This window comes from Engystomops pustulosus, chromosome 2, assembly GCF_040894005.1.
Source record: "Engystomops pustulosus chromosome 2, aEngPut4.maternal, whole genome shotgun sequence".
In the NCBI taxonomy this organism is placed as follows: Eukaryota; Metazoa; Chordata; class Amphibia; order Anura; family Leptodactylidae; genus Engystomops; species Engystomops pustulosus.
The window spans coordinates 107,574,630-107,587,394 of NC_092412.1; the positions used below are offsets into that span (position 1 = coordinate 107,574,630).

The window sequence follows — 12,765 nt, forward strand, 5'->3', positions numbered from 1 at the left end:
TGGTGTTAAAAATGCCTTGGATCCAGTTTCTCATTAGCGGCTCATCAAAGAATAGCCCTGACAGCCTGAGCATTTAGAGGGGCTTTAAAAAATATTTTAATTTTGAGTTTAATATCTTTTAGAAAATCCAATAAATTCTTTACGCCATGAGAATTAAGAGTCCCATTAAATCATGCAAGTCAAGCATGTAATCATAAATGTTTTGTATACAAGGGAGAGACATGGCTGGTAAGCAGATGATATTCTCTTTCCTAGAGAGTGCAGAACCATTAGCGATACAGATAACCTGCACATTAGTCACAGTCATTAGTTTCTGCCACAGCGATCAAGCACAGCGCTATTTTAATATTTCTTGTATTCAGATGGAAACTTGAGGCTGACTACATCTAAATCAATAAGACACACACTTAACACACTAATTAAGACAGCACTAAAACCACTATCGTATTATACAGCTACATTCACAGAGGACTGGGCAGATAAAAAGCTGCACACATGAATTTGAAAAGGTCTTGTATTCAGTTCATTATATATTCCAATATGTGACCTCCTGCAGGTGAGCCCCTTCAACCACCATTGAAGTGAAGGCAACACAGAAGGCGGTATATGGAGAACACACTATAAATCCCAAGAAAAAACCCAGATGGTTTCCTGTTCTGTTCCCAAGAACCCAAATTTTAAGCTGACAAAGTCCTTAAAGCATGGTTGTAAGTGTTCTACAAGCAATCCAGAATAATGGGGCTCATTTACTTAGAAAGTCGATTGGTGCACTAAAATTGCTATTTCCATGTATAATGCTGGGTGCGGCGATTCACTAAGAAAACGCCAGAAATCATGAATTTGTTGCTTCCCTGCACTGGCCTAACAGTGGTGCTCCTTTAACATAGGGTGTGTGACAATTTGCAAGTTAATTATGGCGCTCGGTCCAAATCAGTCAAACCGACCAACAGAACGCTGCCCAATTTGTGTGGCATAGAGGCCAGCGCAGCTGCGCCACAAAACTGTTGCGTGCGCCACAATGGCAGCGCAGACACTTCTTAAATACCTGTGCAAGCCGTTTTAGCCTAGAAGAACATGCACAGTCCGACAAAAATGAGGGTAAAGCCCTTTGTAAATGTGCCCCATTGTCTGATGAACAAAGGCTTAAGTTAGAGTCACAACTCGTTTTTCTCCTCTTGTCAGGGGGATTCCCGACATATCCTTACAATGGAGGGCTACAACGTATTCCTTGCATGCTCATATAGTGGGTTTTGTTCTCTAGTTAAGACCGCCCCACCTGAAAACAGGAGTGAACATCCAGGGCATCTCCCGAGTGACATAACTGTCCATATATGGACAGTTACATCACTACAGAAACACCCAACACAGGTAGAGGATCGGAGCCATAGAGTTGCATCTGTCCCCCTGTAGCCCAAGTGCATACTTAGGTTCTCATAGGTAGACGGCACTCTGTAGGTTAGCGGGCCTCAGGGTCCGGTCAATGCCACAGTAATATATCCAACAATGATCTGGGCTCTCGCACTCGTCATCAGCTCAAGAATTTATTAGTATAAAACACAACTTACAGCATATTACCACAGGGACAATAGAACATGTTTCGGCTCCCATCACAAGCCTCTCAACCATGGTTGATAAAGGCTTGTGATACGAGCAGAAACATGTTATAAGTGTATACTTAGTCCAGCATGATAATATAGTGAAGTCTACTGCGCTTCTTATCCAGTGTTTCCTGCTGGATGCCTTGTATACTGACCCTCCATCTGCTATGCAATGTAAACCCAGTCTTACATATGATATCAACATAATAATTAGAAAATCTGCTGTACTTTAGGTTTTGTGCTGTTTTATTGGGTTTGTCTCAGAGACTATCCATGTAAGGACAATACCAAAGACATAAAGAGAAGTTCCCCTATGTAAGCCAGAGGGCTGTCCAATGAGTAAAGGTGAGACTTTAATGTCGGCCATTTACCTTACGCACTATTCATATTAATGGTTTGCATATAAGGGTCTACATAATTATAACCCCCCCATTATAAAGGTGTTCATAAAAACAACCCCATTAACATTTGCAGTGTTTTCTTGTGGGCTCAGTTTTTACGGTTTTCATTATGCGCTCCAAATGACACTTCTCCTTTATTCTTTGGGTTGATACGATCACAGGGATACCAACATTTTTATAGGTATTATTGGCCACTTTACCAAATTCTAAGGCCAATAACTTTTTCACATTTTGGTGTACAGACCATTGTATGGTATACTTTACAAAACCTACTGGTGTGTTAATTTTTATCAATTTGGGACCTAAATGACTGTATAATCATTTTTTATTAAATATTAATGCGTGTAAAATTGTCAAAAAAAGTGGCGATTCACCATTCTGCGTTGCAGTGTTCACAGCCATGAATAATCTTTTTTTAGATCTTGATAAGATGGCCATTTTGGGAGGTGACAATACCAAACGTGTATGATTTTTACTGTTTATTTTTATATCTGATCTTGGGAAAGGGGGCTTGAAAATTTTTAAATATTTTTTTTTACTATTATTTCAAAGCCCCTCCTTGCTGCAGCTTCACAATTCAAGGAGCACTACATACTGTGTGTGCCTGTGTCTCATCATGCATTCTTCCTCTATATCACACCATCCCCCTCCCCTGCCTGCTCCATGCACATGATGGGAAATGGGGAGAGGGAGGTGGATGAGTGAAGGAAACTGAAGCAAGAGCACAGAGGCTGCAGTTGCCTCACCTTTGGACTTGCCACAGGCTGCTGCCAGGGAGCCAGGTTATGTAAAATAAACTATTATAAACTACAGAAATTAGTCAATACACTATTGGAGCCTGTCACCTGCTAAAATGAAATTCCTGCCAACAGCTTCCATTTAATGCAATTTGTGTTAAGATCACTAATCTAAAAATCTGTTGCCATTGAAAACATAGGTGAGGTTCTTGCAAGTGGTTTTAATTGGATACTAAAAATATGGTTTCCCAAAGCCGTTATGAATCAAAAGTTTCAAGCTCATTATAAAGCTAAAAGGGAAAAAAAAGCTAATTTGTGAGACTGCAAGCTATTGTCTCTTAATTTGCTGACAAATAAAACCTTTACCATGCTGAGATTCGTGCCTTGTCCGACATCAGCAAATCAAGGAAAGGCCTGTTTATCAGCAACATTCCCCATGGGTCGCACACAAACACTTCAGTCTAATACCAATTTATTAAGCAGATTGGAATTGCTGTGATGTCTTCAGAACACCTTTAACTCTTAGCTTTTGGCTAAACGCTTGCCTCCTCTGGGAATCAGGATCAATGGTAATTAAGTGAACCCCTCAAGCTTTTGGGTGGCAGTTCAATTATCCGCATGAATGCTGACAAACTTTTCACACTAATAGATAGCAACGTCCTGAAAACAGTTACAACACTTTATTCCAAGCCATCTGTCTTGCCATTCTTGAAGATCCAAGAGGTAAAGGACATGACTGCCATGAAATGGCGCACACACAAACCTTTCATTTAGCACCTAAGGAAACAAACAAGCTTTTCAAGTAGAAATTGAGATTTGCAAGACATCTCAACATGTAACATAATGAACAAACAGTGAAGGAATTTGTGAAGGAGATGTGGGACATGGGATAATGATCAATAGTGTGTTTTCCATATTACAAAGAGAATGCCCAGGGCAACAGAGAGGAGAAAAAAGTCTAAGAAGCAGATGAGAAAGAAGAGTATGCCGAGTATCTCTAGAAGGATCTCTAGCAAATATCTCCAGTTCCATAAATGTAGCAGCAGTGCACGATGAAACTGCCAAAGGGATGCCTATCCCAGAGGTCAGTGGGTGTCCCAGCAGTTGGACCCCTACTAATCAGAAAGTTATCACTTTATTTTTAGTAAAACCCCTTTTAAAGGTCAACATGACAGCGTTTAAAGTGATCTGCCTGATCTCATATGATACCTTGTCCAAGAGCAAAATAGGATCCATGGACAGACTTTGGCTATATTCACACTAACGTATGGGGGACGTATATACAGCATATATAGGTCCCCCTATACACAGCAATGGGCGCACGGCACCGTTACGTAGCTGGGGGAAAGATAGGACATGTCCTATCTTTCGTCGGACTACGGCAACGTGCTCCATGTATTACTAGAGAGGGGCGGGTTGAGCGGCGCTCATCCCCTCCTCCTCTCCCCGGTGCCGACATGTGCCCACCGAATCAGGGATGAAAGCTGCTCATACCCCCTAATTCTTATGCATTAAAAGGCTGCATTCACACGACTGTCAGAGGAACGTAGTACGGCAAGCTTGTGGCCATACATACGTCCCCCATAGATGGCAATGGCTGCACGGAGTGATATGGTGCACATGCACGGCTCCGTACACGGGGAAAAGATGGGACGTGTCTTACCTTTCCCCCTTGTTACAGCGCCGTGCCCCATGCATCGCAATGGGGTGGAGAGGGCTCACCACTCCTCCTCTCCATCGCGGTGAACGCTTACGTTCATGTGAATGTAGCCAAAGAATGCAGAATCTCAGTGTTCGTGAACACAACATAAACGCATACCTGGACTTTCAACAAACTTTGCAGTAGTTCAGTGTGTGTAGATGAAGAGTAACACCATTTCTGGTCATTATGTAACCTGTATTCTTCATCGCCTAACAGATTTATATTAGTCTCTGAAGTTGCAGAGCTAAAGTAAGTGGGGAACGAAGCCCTTCGTCATTGATAGTAACAGAATGATATAGTTCTAAATTGTGGAAGAGAATGAAAAAGAACTTTGAAATCTGTATGGAATGATCACAGGGCAGGGGAGAGTTAAGTTAAGTGGGAGGGTTGATTCTAGGTACATCATAAGCGTGGGTGGGAGCTGCTGAAGGTAGCTTAAGGTGACAGACTTGCCATTTGGGAAATAATTTTAGCCTGGAAGGGCACGGCCAGCATAACTTTTTCTCCACTCCTGTCAGTGGAACATTCAAAAGGTTTTCTGCTTAAGGCCAAATTTCCCAAACTATAGCAGGGGATGGCTTCTGGGCCTAAATCCTCATAACAGGTTTCCTTTAATGCATGCCAGACAGTACATATTGGTACACAGCTTGTAATAAACATTAACATGATGACAGATACTGAAGATGTTGGGTGTGATACTTCATCTGACAAGAAACCCAGGGAAATAGACCTTTCCTAGAACTCAAGTAGCAGCAAGCTGTGTGTGGGCTTGTTTTCTGCATAACAAATTGCACTCAATAGTGACGCTATTAAATGTTCCATTCAGTGTACTGGGAAAAAATTCCAAATCCTGTGAAATTGGTGAAAAAAAACACATTTGTGCAATTTTCTTGTGGGCTGGGTTTTTACGGTTTTCACTGTCCTAATGACATGTCTCATTTATTCTTTGAGTCTGGACGATCACAGGGATACCATGAATTTTAATACATTTTAAAAATATTAAAGCCTTCTGTACGAAGAAAAAAAAAAAGACGACATTTCTTCTGACGACAATAACTTTTTAATTATACAGCATACAGAGCTGTGTGAGCCATCATGTGAGCCTGCAGTAACACGGGGAAATCCCTGTCGCCAGGGATTGGGAGCCGCCGCTGGGAATCGGGACACCGGAGGGTGAGTATTAAGTTTTTTTTTTGTGTGTGCTTAACATACAGGGGGCCGGCTGGCTGCAGACTACATGGGGGCCGGCTGGCTGCAGACTACAACCTTGGCTTATACTCAAGTCAACAGGTTTTACCAGTTTTTGGTGGTAAAATTAGGGGTCTCGGCTTATACTCCGGTCAACTTATACTTGAGTTTTATGGTAGGTATTTGCCAGCCTCCCAGTGGGTAGACACACTTATTTAGGAAATCTCTAGGTGAAAAATGCAAATGCTTCCTGGTTTTTAGAGCTAAAAAAATGGTTATGAAAACTTTCACAACACCATTGGAGCCAAATTTCAGCCCATAACCCAATCTCTGTTTCAAATGCCCCTATTGCTCATAATTGGTTAACAGCAGTATGGATACTGGAAATACATGGGCTAGTTTTGTTAAGATGCTATTACTTGTAGTTCTGACAGTGGCCCACATCCTTCTTATGGCAAACTGCTGATGTTCAAGAGAAACAGGCGAGTTGTATTTGTATACAGAAATGCTTCTGTGTGAAGCCATCCAGTGGCGTGCGCCATTAGGACACTTCTTTTATCTTTCATCTTCAGAACGTCTGGTCGAATAGCTAAATGACACATTTTATTGATGCATGCAAGACCCCTAAATACCCGGCCAGACTGCTGCAAGATAAAACCCAATAAAATAAATCAAATGTTTCTTTATTTGTTCTTTATTTTTTAGGGATTAAAGTTTCAGATACATTGCTTCTCTAAGTGAATAGATTGTTTTTTTCAGAAAAACATCCTCAACAAGGCTTTACAAGGCTAGAAAAACCCCTCCACATCAGAACACCTTTTACACGTAGTTATACCAAGAGTGAGCGTCTCAGTATTGATTTAATCCAACCTCCACTGTCAAGGGGACAGAATATATATTTCCCCAGGCTAAAATAATTTATGTATGGCATGAAGCGACTACCAGTGAAGGTGAAGAAGATTATTTGGCAGGATATAACTCTCCCTGCTTCCAGCGCTCTGGTGACTTAGCTAATATATGACTGTATCCCTGTAACCAGATTACCACGAGTTCACCTTTCCTATGAATCGTCCCTCATATCTATTCACCCGAGAGCACCTCTCCCTAAAGCTGTTACACACAGGGCTTCCAATTCTAAGACATCTCTTGGCAGTCACAGCTATTTTTATGGGCTTGTCACTTAACAAAGCTATCTCCATCTGTTCAGCTATACATGCAAATACAAGGGAAGCAGAAAATGGGCGAGAAGTCATTTTCACAGATTTGTACATACTGCACTTGTTACTTGAGTGCTATCATACAGGCTGTGGTGTTTGTTTCTGCAGTTCTCATACTATACAAGCACATGGAGGGTTACCTGGCATATGTTTCTAAATATACACCACTACATGGTAACAAAATATCTGCAACACACATGCAGATAAACATATATATTTCTATGTCAGGCTTGTTACTTAGCAACAGCAGCTGCAAATCACAGGTGACCATCCCCGGTCACTTCACACCTGTGAATAGCAACAATGTCATCCTCTAGAATACAGAACATTAGGTTTATATTGTCTTCTGAAGGTGTTCATTTACAAAGAATATTGCATATTGTTTAACCAACCTCTAATAGTAAACATTTCTGCACTGATTATTATAAAAAAAAAAAAAAAAAAAGGTTCCATTCTCAAATATCCCTGAAATAATGATAGATTGTGTGCTCCTGTCACACAGTATAAGACTACATTCACATTACATTGTGCCCCACTGTTGTAAGGATTTCTGACATGTCCTCATAAAAGAGGGCTAGAATGTATATTACACTTTATGCTGATACACTGGGATGAGTTATCCGGTTGCCCCCATAGAGAACATAGGCAGGGGTTAGGGATTTTGGTGTTTCTCCTAGTGAAGTCATTGTCCTTAGATGGTTAGTGACATCACTGGGGACCTCCCCAAGTGTATTCTCAGCAGAGGCCAGGGATGGATGAAATATACTGTTGCATCCACCCTCCATAGACTCCAACGGCCTCCACTGAAAATATAAGTCAGTGAGAAAGAGGAAGGGAGATGGACACATCTGGATTAATCTTTTTCATTCCGTTTCCTGCATTGTCAGACCTATACTGTGCGAAAAGATGCAAAAAAGGTCACCTCTGCCTGCCAGTATATGTGCATAGGTCTATTCAAAAATAGTGACTATAGCTTTACACCAGTTCTAACAAGAAAAAGATCAAATACTTAACTCTTTGACTATGTTCTTCTGGCCACATAGATTATTCAGAGACTATAGAATTACAAGATACAGGTATTCCCCGGGTTACGTACTAGTTCTGTAGGTTTTTTGTTAAGTTGCAATCCCAGAGAAATTTCTTTTGCTCAGTGTGACAGTTGGATTGTCATCAGAACCAGGATTAACAATTAAGCTTAGTTGCAGACACCTTCAATAACTGTTATAGCTGTTTATTGTAGCCAAGAACTAAAGTACAGTAAATTACCAATTACCAGAGATCAGATTGTAACTAGGGGGTTGTCTGCAATTTGGGTTTTCTTAAGTAGGGGACAACCTGTAGTTACAGTATCCTCTCACCAGACAGGTGGTACTCGCTCTACATGACCATGTGATGCTCAGCTAAAGCATTATGAGAATGACAGCAAAACACAGACTAAATGAAATTTTGAGGATTGATAAAAACCTAAGCCATCATTTATAACAATATAATATTTAAATTCATTACTCAATGAACCACAAATATGCACAAAACACTATTCTATTAAAGAATATAGTTACATAATATTGAAAAGAGTCATTTTCAATGCTAACAAAGAACCACATCTCCACACCCTATAAATATTGCTCTTGGCCACAGTACTAAATGAATTGCTTCAATTGCACATTACCTTGCAGCCTAGGATTCAAACAGCTCACATTTTCCCATCATTTCAGCAAAAGCCGTGCATAACTCTTTCGTACAGAGGGAAATTATTATGGTTTTTATTGCCATATTGAATAGTAAAAAGGGCCAAGGTAATAAATAACCATTGCAATCATTCTCATCACAAGGAGCCAAGTACAATACATAAACTGGTCAATGCAGCCATTCCTCACTGAATGAGCGTGCACAGAAACATAGAGACATTACTTTTTCCATTCATCAGAACGCTGGGAAAAATATATATATAATACAATAGTTCAAAGCCTTCTGACAGCCAAATCAAATGTAATTTTTAGGTCTTGCCAGGCCATTGTGCCTATCGGCAAGTAAGGATATATGATGACCTCTGTTTAGCTAGTACAGAGGATGGGATTTCCAACTCATAAAACATACAGTAGAACCTTGAATATGTCTTGATTTCCATAGCTACAAAATTGTATGCACATCCGGCAGTGTTTTTCTGCAAACTGCATCTCTGAAACCACTTTGAGGTCATTCTGCCCTAGGATTAAGAAAAGGCTATTTTAATTCCAAAACATTTTGTAGAGCTAGAAAAGTTTATGCAAATGACAGGCTGTGGTACTGAACATAGACCATTCCTCTATGTTGGCATTATGAAAAAACTCTATTTACATATGGGAGATGAAATTTCAAAACAGATGTATTTGATAGCAATTTGAAAAAAGTTGCAAAGTCCTGACTCAGTCCAGTTTAGGTATGTAAGACAACAGCAAGCCTCTCTCTGGGCACAGTATATACATTTCCACTTGCATCGAAGACTATAATAAACCAACATGACTGCCAACCATTTGCCAGTCCACCATTAGCACCAATAACCTGCTCTGCATCCTGCAAACAAAGACAATTGAATGTCATAAAAAATAATCTAATAATGGTAATGGGTAAAGTTTTGGGCAGACTCCAGATCAGACTGAGGGAAATAAACATGAGAGAGTATAAGAATCCATGAATTTGTTGGTGGATTATCCTGTAATAACATGTTTGCTACAAGCAACACTCCCATACACTGTAGATTTGACAAAAATCACTGCACTACCAATGGATTTGGTAATCATGGTCCCAGAAAATCTGTGGTTGCCATGGTGATAGGATGATAGCCTACCCCCAGGAAGCTTTCAGTACCTGCCTGACTCGTGATGTCCACTCAATGCACGAGTAAATGACAAGCAAGGCTGAAGGGAAAGCGGTAAATGCTTTCACTCTGCGGTATTCCTAGAAGCACCTATATGGGATCATGCAGTTTACAAGCTGAAAGCCCCAGCTCTATAGGCATTTAGCAGCCCCCTACTCATATTAATTTATCTTTAAATAAGCAAAGTGGGTCTTGTAGTTTGTAGTAATGCTCAAAATAGTAACAGATGGTGACCTGTGGAGAGCGACAATGTTAAAAATGGTTTGAGTGCATATATACAGTACTGTAAACAACTAGCAGATATACCATCATGCTGTACTGTACATTAAAAAGCCTATATCATATGAGCCCAATGTAAGGCCATGGTGAATTGATTACACGGCCGCATTTATTTTTTTTGTTGTGGACAATTTTCTGTTTTGTTGTGAAGTAAACAAATTGCTATCCAGACATATGCCAAGCTCACACTCTGCCTGGCTCATTATACGTAAGGGTATGTTAGACATAAACATCAGAAGTTTTTCCTGGCGCAAATGCCGAGCATACACAATGTATTGCATGAAATCCTCAAAAGACTGGAGTCGACAGCAAGTGATCTGCAATATCCCTGGAAGAAGCACTTAAGGGAGCGTATTGGCGGTGCATTGTTATGGTGGCATCTGTTGCCTGCTCTTTGGAACTCTGGAGCCAATAAAAAGGGGTACAAATCTATTATTTCTATGTTGTGTGCTGGGTGCAAAGCTGCAAAACACAAGCCAAAAATGAGAACTGCTGTCAAATAGCTTTCCTCCAGTACTCAAACACTGAATTACAGGTGCCATTTCATTACCGATAAGGTAAGTGGTGAATCAGGTTTACTGTCCCTTTAAATCTATGCATTTTGTTTTATCTTCACAGAAAATGAAACCATTATCCTTTGCCAAGATCGGTTTCTTAGACATAAATAAAGTGTGTTTTCTGGTTTTAAGGATTGGTAATGACTCTCCCCTGGGACTGAGACAAAACAGTGGGACACATTAAACTGATAAAGTGTTATCTGATTGTTTAGGTGTATCCCAAAGTTCAGTGCACAAATGTTAACGCCAACTTCAATTACAGAACGGAAAATATCATCAGGAATCTAAAGATCATTAACCAGCTGCTGCATTGCTCTGGGTAATTTATTTATGAGCCACAACAACCACAAGAGATTTTTTTCTCTAGCTGTTAAACACTTGCAAGTCAATTCATGTAGGAACAGACAAAGACTGGAAAGTAAGCGACTGTACAGCAGCAGAACACAATGAGCACTCCCAAGTACTTACAGCACAGAGCTTTCTGCAGTCTCCGTAACTTCATGGCGGTTCTGTATGCCGAGAATCTCACATTGTTCAAGTCAGCTGTGAAGGAAACACAATGTGGTTAATGGTGATAGTAGAATATTGGAGGCAAAATCTGTAATAAACCTAGAAAGATCCTGTCACACATGAAAATAATGTGCATGCATAGAAGAACCTAAGAAACTCTCAGTGTGTACAATCTACGGGTCAGAGTGGTCCAGAAGATAGTCCCAAAGACAGGCTTAGGTGCTGACAAAAACTAGGGCCTGAGAAGACAGTCTCATGTGGGGCAAATTCTTTTCTTAAAGGCATTTTAAAGGTTAATGATACTTCTTTCACTGGGCCATGTAAATGTGCCTTTTAGGTTCTACAAGGTCTAGCTATTGAGAATTTATCAAATCCTGCACACATTTGGGAGTTAAAAATTACAACTTTATAGGCTATTTGCATATGACTTTATGATGTACACATCAGATGTATTGCAGATTTGTTCAACATGACTTTCAAAATCTGCAAAAAATGTCACACTCTCTTTTTAGCAAGAGAATGCTGTAAATAGTGTAGTAACAACTACATATGTTCCTGCCCCAGTATTCTGGCATAGTTTGCACATAAATACAGTGGGGAAAAAAAGGATTTGGTTAACCAACAATCGTGCAAGTTCTCCCACTTAAGATGAGAGAGGCCTGTAATCAACATAGGAAGAACTCAGAGACAAAATGAGAAGACAAATCCAGAAAAATCACATTGTCTGAATTTAGAGAATTTGCAAATGAATGATGGAAAATAAGTATTTGGTCAATAACCAAATTTCATCTCAATACTTTATTATATATCCTTTGTTGGAAATAATAGATGTCAAACGTTTTCTGCGAGTCTTTACAAGGTTGGCACACACTGTTGGTAGTATGTTGGCCCATTCCTCCATGCAGATCTTCTCTTGATAAGTGATTGTTTTGCTGCTTTCACTGGGCAATACAGACTTTCAACTCCCTCCAAAGGTTTTCTATGGAGTTCAGATCTGGAGACTGGCTAGGCCACTCCAGGACCATGAAATGCTTCTTACGAAGTCACTTCGTTATCATTGTCATCATTCGTTATCATGATCATTGTCATGCTGAAAGACCCATCCACATTTCATCTTCAATGCCCTTGCTGATGGGAGGTTTGCACTCAATATGTTACGATACATGGCCCCATTCATTCTTTCATGTACACAGATTAGTCGTCCGGGTCCCTTTGCCGAGAAACAGCCCGAAATCATGATGTTGCCACCCCCATTCTTTACAGCAAGTATGATGTTTTTTGGATGCAACCTAGCATTCACTCTTTGCCAAACTTGACAAGTTGTGTTTCTACCAAACAGTTCCACTTTGGATTCAGCGGACCATGAGATGAGATCTGGCGTGGAGCCCCTGATCGAGGGAGATTGTCAGTGTCTTGTACGTCTTCCATTTTCTAACTATTGCTCTTACAGTTTATTTCTTCACACCAAGCTGCTTGCCTAATGAAGATTCAGTCTTTCCAGCCTGGTGCAGATCTACAATTTTGTTTCTGGTGTTCACAATTTTTTTATTATTATTATAACAAGTTTAAACAGTAACCATTACTACAGGTAATAAGCAGAAGACAATGGAGCCTCTTAAAAAGAATATATACTGTAGGTCTGTGAGTGCCAGAAATGAAGCTCTTTTATAGGTGACCAAATACTTAATTAAAAAGCAAAGTCATTTTCTGGAATAGTTT

The 12,765-nt window shown here is 40.2% G+C and overlaps 1 protein-coding gene across 16 annotated transcripts in view; it reads right to left on the reverse strand.

Moving 5' to 3' along the window:
- The window catches only part of DMD (dystrophin), a 1,566,296-nt gene that overhangs the window by 62,459 nt on the left and 1,491,072 nt on the right, over nucleotides 1-12,765 (reverse strand). For all 16 annotated transcript variants that reach the window (XR_011853162.1, XR_011853161.1, XM_072135922.1 and 13 more), the window contains one exon: nucleotides 11,005-11,079. Coding sequence is in view for 14 of the 16 variants with exons in the window: in XM_072135922.1 (XP_071992023.1) it covers nucleotides 11,005-11,079 (75 nt within the window). In the remaining 2 variants the exon portion in view is untranslated. The remainder of the gene's footprint in view (nucleotides 1-11,004; nucleotides 11,080-12,765) is intronic.